At 45.9% G+C, this 16,032-nt stretch overlaps 3 protein-coding genes across 4 annotated transcripts; 2 read left to right on the top strand and 1 right to left on the bottom strand.

Moving 5' to 3' along the window:
* The first annotated feature begins 610 nt into the window (after window positions 1-610).
* LOC131259525 (uncharacterized) lies at window positions 611-10,269 on the top strand. Of its 2 annotated transcripts, none has more exons than XM_058261031.1 (6): window positions 611-721; window positions 2,724-3,297; window positions 3,352-4,226; window positions 5,899-6,023; window positions 6,097-6,430; window positions 6,844-10,269. In XM_058261031.1, exons 3-6 carry the CDS (start codon window positions 3,434-3,436, stop codon window positions 8,313-8,315), a joined length of 2,724 nt encoding a protein of 907 aa, XP_058117014.1. In that variant the 5' UTR covers window positions 611-721; window positions 2,724-3,297; window positions 3,352-3,433; the 3' UTR covers window positions 8,316-10,269. The 2 variants fall into 2 exon arrangements, with proteins under 2 accessions (XP_058117014.1, XP_058117015.1); XM_058261032.1 differs by having other exon boundaries at window positions 2,724-3,310; window positions 3,385-4,226.
* Window positions 10,270-10,973: 704 nt separating this feature from the next.
* LOC131259528 (nuclear pore complex protein Nup75) lies at window positions 10,974-13,506 on the bottom strand. The gene is made up of 4 exons (XM_058261036.1): window positions 13,420-13,506; window positions 13,242-13,342; window positions 11,525-13,165; window positions 10,974-11,439 (listed from the first exon to the last, which is right to left on the bottom strand). Exons 1-4 carry the CDS (start codon window positions 13,441-13,443, stop codon window positions 11,037-11,039), a joined length of 2,169 nt encoding a protein of 722 aa, XP_058117019.1. The 5' UTR covers window positions 13,444-13,506; the 3' UTR covers window positions 10,974-11,036.
* Window positions 13,507-14,332: 826 nt separating this feature from the next.
* On the top strand, window positions 14,333-15,390 carry LOC131259563 (MRG/MORF4L-binding protein). The gene is made up of 2 exons (XM_058261079.1): window positions 14,333-14,799; window positions 14,883-15,390. Exons 1-2 carry the CDS (start codon window positions 14,385-14,387, stop codon window positions 15,128-15,130), a joined length of 663 nt encoding a protein of 220 aa, XP_058117062.1. The 5' UTR covers window positions 14,333-14,384; the 3' UTR covers window positions 15,131-15,390.
* The last annotated feature ends 642 nt before the right edge of the window (window positions 15,391-16,032 follow it).

Raw genomic sequence — 16,032 nt, 5'->3', positions numbered from 1 at the left:
ACCGTTGTGTTTAGATAAAACAGATCAGTTTGCCACACTCAGTAAAATATCCCTCGCACAACGTCACAAGGCTGTCAAAATCGCAGTACAACCAAGGTAGTTCCATACGACGCAATAGGCTACCGCTGCTCCAGCAACCTTGTAAGAAAATATCCCTGCCATGGTTACTAAAAAAAAGTTTATTTCAGCAGGTTGGGTTCTCACAACTATTTATGTAATGTTTTGAAAAATCCTAATTTGTATCAAATTTGACGGTTTCTGTTGTTCCAACAAATTCGTGGAATTAAAAGGGATGCTGTGTAGTATGTATTTAATCATTTGATCATAAAAACGCTTTAAATCGTTTCCTTTTGTGAGAACAATTTTTTGAATGAAAATAGTTGATTTGTGTTGATAATGCTGATCAAATAAAATTCTTTTAATATGAAATTTCGTTTATTTCAATGGTATAGATGCGATTAAATAATATTTTGTTTCAAATTCCGGAGTCACAAAATGGCGCTACGTTTGGCTGTCAAATCCTGGCCTCCTTGTGACATTGGTCGAAGAAGAAGAAGATTAAGAAGAAGTGACATTGATCCCCGCGAGACGAAAATGTCCCGTTTTCGCTGCTAGCGCGAGTGCTGACCCGCTGGGTTAAGGGGTGCATTTTTGGTGAACAATTTTCACCTGTAAAACCGAACGAAAACGGTCCGAAAACATTGCCAACGTGCAGTGCAAGGTAATGGCGTACGGATGTGCATATTTTATCGGTTGGCGAGCGTGTGGCACAAGTGAAAAATAGGAAATTAAAGTTGGCTGCTTTCTTCGCTGGTGCTGCGGTTTCTATGCTGGTTTTGCTTCTTGCTAGTTTGGTGCTGAGTTGCCAGCACACACTCGGCAGTGGCCACGAAAACAGAATGCTTGATGCGCGTTTTCGTTGACCAGTTCTGGCAAGGAGTTACAAATCGTTGACCGCAAAATGCTGTACCTCGGATGGTCATAATCTTGTCGTCGAAAACAGCATAAAGTCAATTTTTGTTGGTGTATGGTCGTGTGTGTGTGCGCGCATTGGCATACGTGAAGTGTGCCACGGTTTGTGTATGTGTGTGCGGGTGGGTGGCGGGTTATTTTTTTTTGCTTTAGCGGCTTTCGGTGCGAAGTGGGATCAAGCGTGTGCCGTGCCAAATATCATCCGTTGGCAAACGGTGTGTCGGCACAGCAATCATCTTCGACCAATCCTCCGAAGTGGTTTTGCAGGACGCGTTGTGAAGCATGAAATTCGGTGCAAGAAAAGCGAGAACACTTTTGGGGCCGCCCTATATTACGTGTTCGCGCAAACGGTTGGTTGTGGTCCATTTTCGGAGCATCGTTGTGGCAGTGGCAACACTGACCACATTGATCCTCGGTCGACGCGCGAAGGTGTTGCCAAAGCAGAGCGAAAGAACGGAAGAAGGGAGCAAGAAATAAAATACCGAAGATAATGGGAGGAGGGAAAATTAGCGTAAAATGAAGAAAAATATGAGTAGAAAATATTTTGCCGAGGCGTCGTCATCACCAGCCAGCGACGAGCGTAAAAGAACGGTGTATCGAGCGTGTGTGCGTGTGTGCGTGCGCGGGGCGCTCGTACGTGTGAACGCGCTCGTGTGTGTGCGTGTGTGTGTTTGTGGGTTATGTGGAAGGGACGGGAAACTTTGGTCGGGAAATGGGGTAGCGTGTGGTGGCGGGCGCAAGGAAAAGATGAAATGGTCGACGACTGATCTGCACCTCGCGCGGGAAAGTACAGCAACGCAATGTAGAATGCGAGCTGGCATGATGGAAAGAAATCGCAGACGAAAAAATAGCAATCAGGGCAGGCGGCCGCAGCGAAATACAGCACGATTGGTCCAAGGAGGAGATAGTAATGTAATGTGGAGAAGAGAAGAAAAAATAGCTCCGATAGACGCAGTAGGCATGAACGAAAGGCCGATGTCGGTTGCTACTGTTCACACCGCTCACGCACACCTGTGTTGAAGTGTGAGGGCTTTGGAATGGTTCGAAATGTAATATGGAGGAGTTGAAGGAAAAAAAGGATATAAAATTGCGTCGACCAGGATGTGTTTGCAAGTGTGCGCACAAGCTATTTGTGTGAATGTGTGCGGGTTTGTACGTGCGCCTCGATTAGAAATATAAAAAAATAAGCTAAGGGAGCAAAGGAAGCCAGCCTAAGTAAACCACCCTTCACTTCTGCCTACCTACAAACCGGACCGGAACCAGCTTTTTTTGTGCGGAAGAGGGATGCTGTGTTAGCCGCAGAATATCGAAGAATAATTTTTCCAGTTTTTCGATCAATTCCATGTCTGTCTAGCCATCCAGTTGCAGCTTCCGGTGCGAGTAAAGGCACGACATAACCCTCGTGGTATTATCCTTTCTCCGGGCAATACGCTGGAGGAGTGCTACGTTACAGTGGCTGGTGGTATGCGTGCGCGCGCGCGCGTGTGTGTGTGTGTGTGTGTATTTGAAGAACGGCCAAGCCCTTTCGCTTCCGCTACCAACTTCCCCATCGTCCTTCTTCAAACCATGGGGGATGTGTGGTCTTCTTGGGCAGCCTCCTTCCTTGCCAGCCGATGAATTGAAAAAAAAATACTATTGTGCTTCATAAAAGCATACTATTACTGAGTGGTTGTTCATAACAACAAAGTTTTTTATGCTTGTTCTCTACATGCTACCTTTTCTCATGCTTTTCCCTCTATGTCTACTTTCAGCTAATGAACTGGAAAACAATCATGAATGAAATCTGAACGCTTAGACAAAAAACAACTCAAATACAGTTAAACAAACAACAACAACAACAAAGCAGAGTGAAAACAGTGAGGTTGTTTTGTTTGTGTGGATCGGAACGACGCCGGGGAAGACAAATAGAAGGTTGCATTTGTGATTGACGGTTGAGTGGCAATCGCTTCGATAGTCAAAATCTCATTCGCAGCACAAGTGAAACACAACAATTGGAATTGCGCTTGCAACAAAATAAAACCACTTGAGGAACGGGGCACTACGGTGCGTCAAACCATCCAGAAGAAGTTAAAATCGTTCGTTCGATCGGCGAAATTACAGTGAGTAGCGGTAGCGCGAGTGGACGCTAAGCTTGAACCAGGCCCCCAGGGCCCCAAGCTGCATCCGGGTTACAGGCGGGGGCGAATAAAAGCGCGCATTCGAATACGTCACAAACGTCCATGTGGAGATAAAATTTGACCGTGTGCCGCCCCGCGAGTACCTAACCGGCAAACGGACGGTTGCATACCTTTTTAATCCGTGAAAATCATCCAGCAGTGTGTGTGTGTGTGTTTGTTTTGTTTTGAATTTCAACATTTTAAACAATTAATTAACATATAGCCAACGGTTACGTTTCGGTAGCGAAAGAAACAGACCCGCAACTACTGTCAACGGGGCCAATAAATTCCGAAGTGCTTAAGCAATGAGTGCCCCTGAAGACACTAGCGCTACTGCAAAGTCTGCTCCCGATCACCATCAGAATGTTGTGCCACCGTCGTCTTCTTCGTCCGTCGCAGCATCCGTTTCTTCTGCATCCGGTGGAGCGGCTGCAGCAGCAGCAGCAGCGACAGGCGGAGCAGGAGTGCCAGTTGTTGCAGGTTCCGGCGTCCCAAGCGCAGCTACAGTGTCTTCGCTGAGTATAGCAGCGCCGACCGGAAGCGGTACCGGTGCGACCAACGGAAGCAATATCAGTAACAGTGTTAGCGAAAGCGAGGAAACGGCCAAGAGCGGCATTAAAACAGCGACTTTAGCGGCCGATGTGGTAAAAATCGGTGGTAGTAGTAGTGGAAGTGTGCCAGGAGGCGGGAATACCCTTTCCCTCGGAGCGGCACAAAGCGATGCGAGCTCCCCAGTGTCAGCCGGTCCAGCTGGCGATGCCACCTCGACGTCAGCTACTTCCCACACCACATTGCCGAAGGAAACGTGCCCGGTCCCGGTATCAGGTTCGGCAACAGCATCCTCCTCCTCTATCCCGGCCGTTCCAGCGACCACGGAGGATGTGGGAGCATTGAAAGCCACCACTGTTGCCACTGCACCGATCACTTGCTCATCCTCTTCGTCATCGTTGGAGTCGGTGACAGGCCACCCCGTTCCGGTACCGTCCAATGGGGGCAGTGGTGGTGAGGCTGTGGCGGGTCCATCGAATCTGGCGAGCCGGGGACGCGAGGCAGTCGACAAACACCAGACGTTGGAATATCACTGCCGGATGCTGGAAGGTAATGGCACAAAAGCCTTTGAACAAAGTATATATATTACAAAAGTCAGCACACACTAAAACGCTAAATGGAAGCGAACGCACTCAGGGTTGAAATTGTAGCGACTAAACAAAAAAAATCTCTTGAGAATTTTGGAAGCAAATATGGGGAAATATCGATGCATTTTGAACTTTGTGCAAAGCGAGAGTGAATTAAATATGGTCAGACCCCTTTCGATGTTTGTTTTGAAGCTACCAAAAAAGTGAGAGTATACAAAATTTCATCTTGACGTAGTACAATGTTTTATATCTTCTGACTTGCATAAGATAAAAAAGAAGTATTTCGCGGCTATCTGATTCTTTTAGAACATGAATTTACTATTTGGTAAAGGTAAATCATGTTGAGTTGTTGGCAAGGCATGATCGCACTATAATTGTGAACATTTTATAACTTTAACAATTAAAATAACAGTTTAGTAAAAAGCAACTGAATGTCGCTCTAAGCATAGTTAATTTTTTTTTGAATTTCCATTCTAAGTTGAAGTTAATATGTCTATTTTAATACCAAGTTTTATTAAAATATAGCTTAAGGTAAAGCTCCCAGAAATGAATTACTGCAAGTCAAAATGTATCTAAACATAAGGACGCTCATGTATAATGCAGCAGTTATATTAAAAGTTAATTGATGCAGTTAGATGTGATAGATAATTTATACTCCAAATGTATGTCTTCCTGTTACTAGATCTCAATAATTGTTAATGTCCAAACGACGATTTGCCAAATTCCGCCCAAAACAGCCTTGGATAGTCAAACAGTTCCATTCCGTGTTACGAATTTATAGGTGACTTTGACTAAAGCCACATTCCTTTTAAATAATCCCCTAATCAACAGGAAATACTAAGGTCTTTGACGTGTTCAAAAGTAACAATCTCCATAAACTCCATAGTGAAATATGAGGATTCTAACATTTTTCAGTACTCTGAAACAAGACGCAACAGTGGGGATGAATTTCAAATTCAAAAAAATCTACTCGTTCATGGACTCAATAATCGCGTTTGCTAGTTTTACTTACAAGCAGTAAATCGATCCATTTTCCTGCCCTTTTGAGCGCGCAAACGTGTGTTTGTTATCGTCGAGAAAACGTTTGAAGCTGCAATGTTTGTGGTAGTGCGCTGGCGCACACCCATTTTTGGATCGCAATCCTCCACAGGCAGGATAATACAATGTCGGTGGTGGGTTTGTTTGGCTGTGCACGCTTATGCTCGCGCACGTGTGTGTCTGTATTTGCTTTGCGTCCCTTCCCGGCCGGCAACGAAGGATTTGTGTTTGCCAACAATTTTGAAATATTTGTTTTTGTTTGATATAAAAAGGGAAAACCATTGGAAAAATGGTAAGATCCAACTTGGCTGGCAATAAATTATTATTTGTCCAATCCATTAATTATATTTTTTTTTGGTTTATACAAATTATGGGTCGCCTAAGTGTTACCGAAACGCATAGCAGTGGACTGCGGAGGGATGCCATCACAAAATAGATGGTTGTGAAAGAATTTCTTTAGAATATAGGCTTCTTGCAAAATGCTTACATGATCACTTCATTATAAGAACATAAACAAATTCCTTAATTTAATCGATTAACAATCTCCATAAGGGATAAAATTAAAATACAACACGCGTTTATTCTCCATTTTACAGAGGAACTTCAATCCGTGAAGGATTCGGAAGCGAAAGTCAAACAACAGTATATCGAGTCTCAGCGACGGGAGCGTTTCCTCGCTCGGCGGCTTGCGGTAAAGGAGCAGGAAATGCAAGACTATGCCGTAAGTTTTCCACGTGCATTAATGTAAAGAACATCCCAACTCAACCGTTCGTCTGATGGTTCTCTCGTTGCAGAATCAAATAGCGGAACTGAAATCTGCCCAGGCTCCTGGCCCAGCCGCCCTGCGCTCGGCCCTACTCGATCCCGCCGTTAACATACTGTTTCAGAAGCTCAAGGCGGAACTGCAGACAACGAAAGCGAAGCTGGAGGAAACGCAGAACGAGCTGTCCGCGTGGAAGTTCACGCCGGACTCGAACACGGGCAAGCGGCTGATGGCCAAGTGCCGGCTGCTCTACCAGGAGAACGAGGAGCTTGGCAAGATGACGTCGAACGGCCGGTTGGCGAAGTTGGAGAACGAACTCGCGCTGCAGAAGAGCTACAACGAGGAGGTGAAGAAATCGCAGCTAGGTCAGTACTTTTACTTTTCGATACTAATACTTACAATGACATTAATGATACGAGCAAGAGCAGCTGCTTGTGTAACTAGCAGGGATGAGGAAGATAAATATTCTTTTTCAAATCAAAGAAATTTGGTAAAATAATCTAATTACTGCACACAGCAAATTTTGAACAGAAATAATTGTTTTATAAAAGTCGTGTTTTTACAAACCGACTTAAAAATACTAGAATGGTGTTATACACGTAAAAATATAGTAATTTAAAAAAAATCAATCCAAACAATGAACGATTATCTCATCCTTTGTTGTACAATTTGTGTTTTCGATCAGATCAGATTCTAGTATTTAATACATATGAGTGTGAATATAGATGTCGTTTGTGCGATTAGTAATCTAATTGATGTTTGCATTTCACTTCCACAGAGTTGGACGACTTCCTGCAGGAGCTGGACGAGGACGTTGAGGGCATGCAGAGCACGATCGTGTTCCTCCAGCAGGAGCTGAAGCAAACGAAGGACAGCAGGGACGAGCTGGAGAAAGAGCTTACGCAGCTGCGTGCGTATGTTAGTGCCACCCTGCCCGCCACCACTCCCACGGACGAGCAAGCGATGCAGGTGGACGACGGCGTGAGGCAGGACAGCCGTGGCTCATACCACCATCGCCCTGAAGGTGATGGTGGTGTCGCATCCGACAGTGGCGTTGGTAGCATGGGCGGTGGTATTACACCCATCTATCTAGTGAACGGTGGCGGAACTGGCACGGGCACGGGTACCGTTGCTAGCAGCAACAGCAGACTGGTGGTGAATAAAAGTTCAAGTGGTGGTTTTGTTGTTGGTGGTGATCAAGATGTGGTGTACAACAATCGGACGCACGGTAGTGGCGTGAGCAGTGAGTTACGAACTACACCGCCTCCGATCGGCAGCAGTAGCAGCAGCAGCAACAGCAGCAGCAGCGGATTATCGACAGTTTCCTCTTTGCCAGCAGCAAGCGAGACGTCCGTAGTAGCATCAGCGACGTCGGCAGTGAATGGTGGTGGCGTTGCTACGGTGACTGATGCAACAGTTGCAGCAGGCAATGCCGGTGGTGATGCGTTAGTTAATGAACTGAAAGATCCGCTGCTGCCGGCTGGTGGCGAGAGCCATCCCGCAGTTCGAACTAGTGGTAACCATAACCCCGATGGCAACACTCTCCACAGTGTTAACAGTGCGAGCCAGAAGCCGCAGCAACGGCAGCAGCAAGCCCCCCATAATAATAATGAAACACAGCAGCAGCAGCGAGTGAGTAGCAATAACGGTGGCCGAAATGGTGGACGAACAACAGTGGCCGCTCGGAAGCGCAATTACAACGACACCGAAGCCGACTCGGCGGTCGACCTGCTTGCGGCGGAAGCAACGAGTGTTGTTGGTGGTGGTGGTGAAAGTGGTGTGCACATAGTGGACGGTGTTGTGACCGATAGTGGTAGTACCGTGGCAAACGGGAAGCTCCTGCTCGGTGCCGGACCATCCGTGGACTCCACGCCGGACCAGCAGCAGCAGTTTGACGCAGTAGAAGCGAACAGTGCAGGTGGAAACAAGCGCATGACACGGTCGGGTAAGGGTAAAGTAGTTGCTTCGTCGGTGTCGTCGCTTGCTGGGATCACTCAGCCCGGCTCGGTCTCCTCCTGCTCCTCCTCCACCACGACTGCATCCTCCTTGTCGACGAATGCGCTAATGACAAGCGCGGCGAAAAAGCTCCGGAGAGGATCCGTCACCATGGAGGAGGAAGTCGATCCGCTAGCCGATACACCCCAACAGCAGCAGCAGCCGCCGCAGCATCAGCAGCAGCAATCGGGACAGCCGCAGCATCTGCAGCACCACACGCAACAAACGATATCGTCCGCTAATGGTTCAAACTAGTAGCAGCACCTGATATTTAGACGTAGTTATTCATACATATAGGACGTATAGGGGTTAGTAGCACTGTTTGTGGCAGAGTAGTCTCCACACTGCCATGGGAGCCGTGGTGTGGGAAACAGGAGGGAGGACTCCTTCCCTATGCCACCTGCAAATACTCACCCCCACCCCAGCGCGTGGCTGGTGAGAGAAGGACACTGGAAGGGGTGGAGAGACCCTTCGAGGCATGCAGTGTTGCACCTCCCGTTTTTTTTTCTTCACACGGGCCTACTTGAGACCTACTTTACACCGGAAACCTTGGTGTACATAGCCGTACACTCTTGCGCTTGCGATGTGTTCTACAGTGCGCGAGGAAAGCTCGGGTGTGTAGATCGGATATCAACTGTTTTAAAAACGTGCGCGATGCGAAACGAAAGTGCGCTTGTTGTGTGCGTGTGTGTGCGTGCATGCATACTCAACGCCAACAAGGATGCGTTCTTAGAGGGAATATTTCGCTTGTACATGGAAGCGAGGAGCAGCAGCAGCCCACCCGCAAGTGTATAGGAAGTTAAGTACATTTAAAATCTTAATTTGTAAAAAAATAATAAAACAGCAACACATAAAAACAAATGAATGAAAACAAATCACCTAAAGCACCGAACTGGCAGGCAGGAGCGTGTTGTAGTTAAAACAACAAAAAAGAAGAAAAAAAAATAAGGGAAAACGAAACAGGTACATAAGAAAAAACAAACAAAAGAAACAAACAAACAAACAAACAAGAAGACTAGAAGTTGTTCAATAAAGAAAATAATTAAGCAAGATGATCTGCAAATGATTAACTTACTCATACCAGAAACATAAAAATTAACCTACACTGTCACATACACAGACTATGCACTTTTGAAACAACTCACTGCACTTTTGAAAGTATGATGATTGGTATTTTGCAATTTCGTTCCATTGCAGCAGGAAAAAGTGAATTAATCAGATCGTTGCGGTATTTTTTTCTTCTTTATTATTAATTACAAATCCATGCCGTCACAGTGAGATTTCGGCGAAAAGTAACAACACTAAATTATTGTTTGGTTCACAGAAACTTAACCCAGCCTAAGTAAGGAAATTGATCGAAAAACCACACTATATAGAACGGTGTGTCTCCGAAAATAGAGTCATTTTCTGTTTTATGCGACCATCTTCCCAGTTGACACGTTCTTCTATCCCAAATTATTCCACCTGACTGATTCGTGTACATACTTGAGGCTCGAATATCTGTTGTTCGAAGATTGTTGCTCTTTTCTGCTCCGTTTGTGGCCCGATATCATCCTAATGGCAGGTGCATGGCCTACGATGATTTTTGCGAGGAAGGTGGGCTTTGTTTTGTTACAGCCTGCCCTGCCTGCTGAGAACATAAAATTTCGATCGATCTCGAAAATAAACCTTTCAAAAGGACTGCACGAAAACGTACGTAAACATATTTTAGGAAATTCATTAAAGCATCCCTTCTGATACTGCATGTTGTTGGCAATCTTCCTTCGGTTGGCCTGTGTTGATGCTTTCTGGAATAAATAAATCATTTTACACACCAGCAACTGGAAATCAAGTTCTTCGCCGTTTGGAGGATCACTAAAATCGCGCAGTGCATGTGAATTGAAAAGTGCACCCATCAAAACCGTGAACAAAAAACGAAAAGGGGGAATGGAAAGAAACGAACGGGTGGAAAGAGAGACGGGGGAAATACAATAGAGATTCAAGACTCGCTCTAAGCTGTAGGATTATAGTTACTTTTATTTTAGTTCAGTTGTCTTTACACACGTCTTTTAAGCATCATCTGCCCTGTAAACTTCTAGACAGATACTTTAGCGGATATGAGTTACTGAAACGAAAACAAAAAATTAAAAAAAAAAAATCATCCATAAAGCAACCAACCACCCGCCATGTACAGAAAACGACAACAAGTAAACCATTTGGTCGCCCCAGGAAAAATAAAACAGCACACGACCAATCGGAAAAGGATAACTTGCGTTGCTAAGGTTCGGCATAGAAAAGGCAGAAATGGACTCATATATTTGACGCAATTTACTTAGCTCATATACAATCGGATTCAGGTACACAAACACCTACACTCATAAGCATTGGAAGGCAGGATCGTTACATAAAGTTGTGTAGTAAAACTAGAAAATGAAGGACGTGTACGAGGCGCGGGTGGAAAAAGCATAAATTAAATAATAATTAAAAAAAACACACACACACACATTAACATGGCAGGATGCATGCCTTTGCAATGCGTAGATGAGATTAAATTCCTGGTAAGCCTAGACAACGGTAAGCGAAAACATGAATTGAAGTTAAGCGAAAGTAACATAACATAACGACCGATGTGTGGTTCTTCACAGGGCGACGGAGGAAGGAAATTAAATAAACAAAAACGCGAGGAACAGGAGAACCGACAAAGTTCATAAAATTAATGACCTGTAATTTAAATTATTTCAAATGAAACAGTAAAAAAGAGAATAGATTTAAATTATTCATAAACGATGTTGTTATTTTATCGGTAGCGTTTTAAGCACGTGCTAGTGCACACTTTGATCATTGATGACATTGATTGGTGTTGCAAACATCAGTTTTTAATTTTCTCGTGTTAACTAACAGCATCACATTTTCAAATCAAATCAAATAATAATGTTGCTCTTTGCTGAAGACTTTATTGGCAATCGGTATGTGAAGCAAATCGAAATGTGACACATTCTAGTCACGGCCCAAATGCTCGATTACGTACGCGCGAGACAGATTCCGAATGCACGCCAGGCGCAGCAGGTTAACCAAGTCCTCCGTGCAGTTGTTGAGCAGATTGGAGGAAAACTTAGGTATCAGTGTCGTCTGGTCTTCCTCCTCCTCCTCCATCGGCTCGTCGTCGGCTGTGGTGGAGGCGGTGACGTCCACCGCCAGTGCCAAACTCAGCATACTTTTGGCACTGGTTTTCGGGTTCTGCTGTTGCTTCTGGCGTTTCAAAGTTTGCTGCCGTTTCTCCAGCATCGGCACCAAGGCCAGCTGCAGGTGTCGCAGCACGGTGAGTGTTTCCGCGGAAGGAATTATCGGTTCCTTAAATTCGAGCAGCGGTATAACGTCCGCCATCAGACACGGCCAGAAGCTGTAGAACGAAGCGGCGAAGATAAGAAACAGCGTGGTTAGACACATTTTGACGATCATAGCAAACCCCCACCCCCCGTACTTACTATGATGGGACGATGTTCGAGTCCATGAGGCTGATCAACAGTTCGGCCGCCTGCGCGTATTCTTGCTTGCGGTAGAGCAGACGGAAATCGTAGTACTTCTTCAAGAACACCAGCTGGGAGGAGATAAAAATTTTCTGTCCGAGGTTTGCTATCATCTTTTCGCATAGCAACTCCCCGTGATTGCAGTAGTGCTCGAGGAAAATGTTGGCCACATTCCGCACGTACGTGCTGTCTCGGCTGCGGATGGCCCAGTCCAGTGCACTGCCATACCGTCGGTGGGCCAGGTTGCGCTTGGTCAGGACCTTACAAACTTCCATAATCACGCCGGGAAAATCGTTTTTGCGTGCGACGGCGATTAGCTTGAGGGCTTGCGCTTCATGGCGTATCGGGACACGCGCCAGGAGGGCCTCGCGAGCACCCAGCCCCTCGGTGGAGGAAAACTCCAGGTATCCCATACCAAGCTGCCAGTACGTCCCTTCGGCCATCAGTAGCGATCCGAAATCGTACAGCAGGGATTCACGTTTCAGTTTTCCATCCGGCAATGGCACCGTGGTAGCTTCGATGCCGTTGGGATCGTCCTCGGGTCGACTACCGTGCAAAAGGCCGGCATGGTACAGCAGGTCGACGATGTGTACCGCGCACCAATTGTTGTCCGGAATCTGCTGTAGCAGTACCACAATTTCGGGGAGGTTGTTGTCCATTATCGCGAGCACTAGCTTGTCGAGGAACGTTAATCCTGGAGCGGTCTGGTTCTGGGCCGATGCGAAGTCCATCATCCACTCGTTTGCGTACTGGCTGAGCTGATAGTACCGGCAGCTGGAATCTGTGTACAGGAGAAAACCGGGTAGATACTCGTACCAACAGGTGGCCGATCGCTGTTGCTTTCTCCAAGCCACCCGATCGCCCGAGATCAGCCGCAGGATTTCCTCCAAGTACGGTTCGGCGCCGAAGTTGCCGGCCTCGATCAACATATGCACGTTGTCGCGCCAGCACTGCCAGTGGGCTTTGTACTTGTGCACCGAGAGCCCATCGTGCACGTTATAGATGGGCAACGATTGGAGCAGTTGTTCGGCCACTTGGAAGGACCGCGTATCGGAGCTGGGATGCACGCGCAGCAGCGCCCGGGCGACCATAGTGTGTCCCTGCAGAATGAGTGCCTTCACCAATGGCCAGTAGTTTGCCCTCTTTTCGACATCTCCGGCGGGATCCTGCAGCAACGCCGTCGCGTCCCGCTCGGGGCCTGGAAAGTGGTAGCGAATCCACTGGAGCAACGACGTCACAACCGTCCCGGACGAAGCGTTACTGTCTACGATGAGAATTTCCACCAGATGCCAGACGCACTCGATGGAGTACAGCATGTTGCGGAAGATGCTGTCGGAGTCCTCCGGTGACTCCTCGCTTGCCGGTTTCATTCGCTGCAGCGTTTGACGCACGGACTTCCTGTATTGTTGCGATACGTCAACGAAGTCGATCGTCTGCGTTTGGCCCCCGAGCAGACCATAGCGGCGCCTTTGCAGAGTGTAAAACAAATGGCCACACTCGTACAGCATCGTACGGGCTGCTGGATCGGCGAGGATGAAATCTGGCTTCATAAGGTTAATTTCTCCCATCAACCTGTGGCTACTGTGAGCCTGGTGGTCACTAAAAGCATACCGATAGTTTTATATAACAAGAATTACTTCGTTGGTAGACAGACGCGTATAACTCCTTTTCTTACCGTTTGTGCAACACATTACCGAATGCGAAGGTCGCAAATTCATTATTGTTTACCCATGCGAGGCTCAGACCTACTTGTTTACCGCGAGTGTTTGGTACCATCTGCAAGGAAGTAAAACAAAATCATAAAAATTAACTCTTCAGGCGGCTTTGAGAGACTTTAAACCTTTCGAACTTACAACCGTGCTTTCATTTGTCGCCATGGCAGTGATAAATATTACGCTTTTCCAAGAGCCGAAACTGATTCTTTCGATGCGGTTTTCCGCGCGGCGTTTTGTTGAATTGACGTACGTGCAAGGCTTGTGTTGCTTCGTTGAAGGTGCAGAAACCTTGGTTGGTATTTTTTGCTGAAATACGTGACGGTTGCTAACAAAGTTATTTACTTGTATAAGTATAAACTAACCTTGGTTGAAAGGCAGTTGACTAGTGGTGAGGAAACTTCGAAATTTCGGGAGTAGATCAGATCATTTGCTCTCAGTTAAAAAACAAAGGAGCATAATCGTACTCCAATGCCATACGGCTACGGGTAAAAACGTTACCAGGACCATAATGGAGTAGATCAGATCACATCGCCATAAGCCTACGGGTAAAGAGCTCAATGATTCAGATCAAGATCTCAATGAGACACATTGCCATGCAACTGCGGGTGAAGGCGGAGTAGATTATAGAATTTGCCTTCACCGTGTGACTATATCAAGCGTACCATACCAAAAAACGGGTGCGGTCAGGTGTCAAAAACCGATTTTGCTCTCTTTCTAGCGCACCATCGTCACTTGTACGTTGTCGCTAGACCGTACCAAGTTTTTGGTATGGTACGCTTGATGTAGTCTCGCGGTCATATGTGTTCAAATGTTGAAATGTGGCGTTTTGCCTTTATAAATTTAGAAGACTCAATCTTTGCCAGTTTGGCAATCTCATCACTACTAGTGTTGCCCGGTGAAAAAACACGATGAATTGACAGACGCCCAAGGTTACTGGAACGAAGCAGTACTTACTTCAAGCGGGCAGCCTGAAACCATTTTTGACATTTCTCGACGAAAATAAAAACATAAGAAAAATAAAGCCTCTAAATAAACAACTGCTTCTCTTCTTTGCCAGCGCCGCTTGTTTCGTTGAATTAAAACCCGCTATCACTGGAGGCATTATGGCAACAGTGGGAAGTCGTGATAAATTGGACTGCGAACAGTTCGAATGGACCGCGGAAGAGGAAATACAGCTGTTCCTCGCGATGGACGGAATGAAACCGGTCGGCATCAATCGACACTTCTACATGGCGTGCATCATTGACCGGCTGTCGAAGGCCCTCCAGCGGGACATCGCCAGTGAAGCGGTCTGGGCGCATCTCGGGACAATCTACAACTTGCGAGCACTCGATGAGCAAGAGTTTGTGCCTTTTCTGAACGAGGAGTGTGACTTTGGACTGCCGGAGGCCGACTTTGGCGTTGCCATTGGCAAGAGGAAGCCGGAAGACACTGAACGAAGTTCAATCCCGGTGGCTAGTGAACCAGAATCTAAAAAACCGGAAGTCAAGCTAGAGCCAGCGGTTGCTAAAACTCCCGGTAAGTGGACCGGTTTATTTGTTCCGTTTCAGGGTTGTTGTCTTACTGTATACAAAACTAAACTTGTGAATTGTTTCTCGCAGCAACCAAAACACCAGTACCGTCGAAAGATGGTAAAGAAGTCGAAAAGGAAGAGAAGGACGCGCGTGACCGTGATCCGACATCGGTAAAAGTGAAAACGAAAACTCATGACGGTAACGGAGTAACCGAGGGTGGACCGAAACGCTCGCAGAAACGAACCAGAGGGTCAATGACGTTTGAACCGAGTCACTCGAATAATTCCAGCCCGGCCAACACCCCTCCAAACGGGCCAAAACGCCGACGCATTTAGCTGATGGACTATTTCATCGATCTTGACAAAGTGCACTGAAACCCCTTTCGGCCGGGCTTCAACACTTTCAACGACGTGGGGTTACTAATTTTATTCATTTTACAACTAATGTAAATAATCTAACTGTTTCACCAGTTCAAAAATGCTATGAAATGAACTGTGTAATGTATAAGATGGGAGTCAAAATGTAAATAAAAAGATATCCAGTACATTGCGTGGGAGTTACTCAAGAATTCTCTAGTATACATACACTTGTTGTTTAAAAATATGCTAAAATCTAGAGTAATCGGCATCACAACTAAAACGAAATATTGGGATAGGGTCCAACATCAGTCTTCGAGAAATCTATAGTTTAAGCAAGTAAGATATAACTAAAAAAATTGTATAAAACGTTTCATGTATATATTCTCAGAACATATTAATTTATAGTTGTGTATATTTTCTCAAAACATTATATCGGGGAACATCTTTGTGTATTGGACCAAGGCAACCTACTGTTCCTTCTTTATCCTTAGTCAAATTTAAACGAAGTGATCCTAAATAGTCTAAACTTTTCGAATTCAAGTTTAGTTGCCCGTAGTTGAGGAATCTATCTCCGTGTATTCATCTTGCATATAGAAAAGGCAAACAAAATGCTGTAGTGACAAAATAGCGGCAGTCCTGAACTGTTCGCTAGTAACGATAACTGTTTGAACTCTTGTTTGTCTTGTTCTAACATCCAACACCAACTGAGGCGAGAAAAGCCAACGCTGGAGTGAAGATAAAAAATGTAGTTTTACAACGTGAATTCCAACGTGCAACTCCGCTATGTTTGCCAATTCGTTTATTAGATGTGAAATTCTAAAAGCATGCTGTGTTGGCGCTCTGCACATACCAAATAAGCCACAAACTATTGTTGTTTC

Source organism: Anopheles coustani, chromosome 3 (genome assembly GCF_943734705.1).
Source record: "Anopheles coustani chromosome 3, idAnoCousDA_361_x.2, whole genome shotgun sequence".
Taxonomy (NCBI): domain Eukaryota; kingdom Metazoa; phylum Arthropoda; class Insecta; order Diptera; family Culicidae; genus Anopheles; species Anopheles coustani.
Note: the sequence above shows the minus strand (reverse complement) of the source record. Positions and strands in the feature narration are given on the sequence as shown.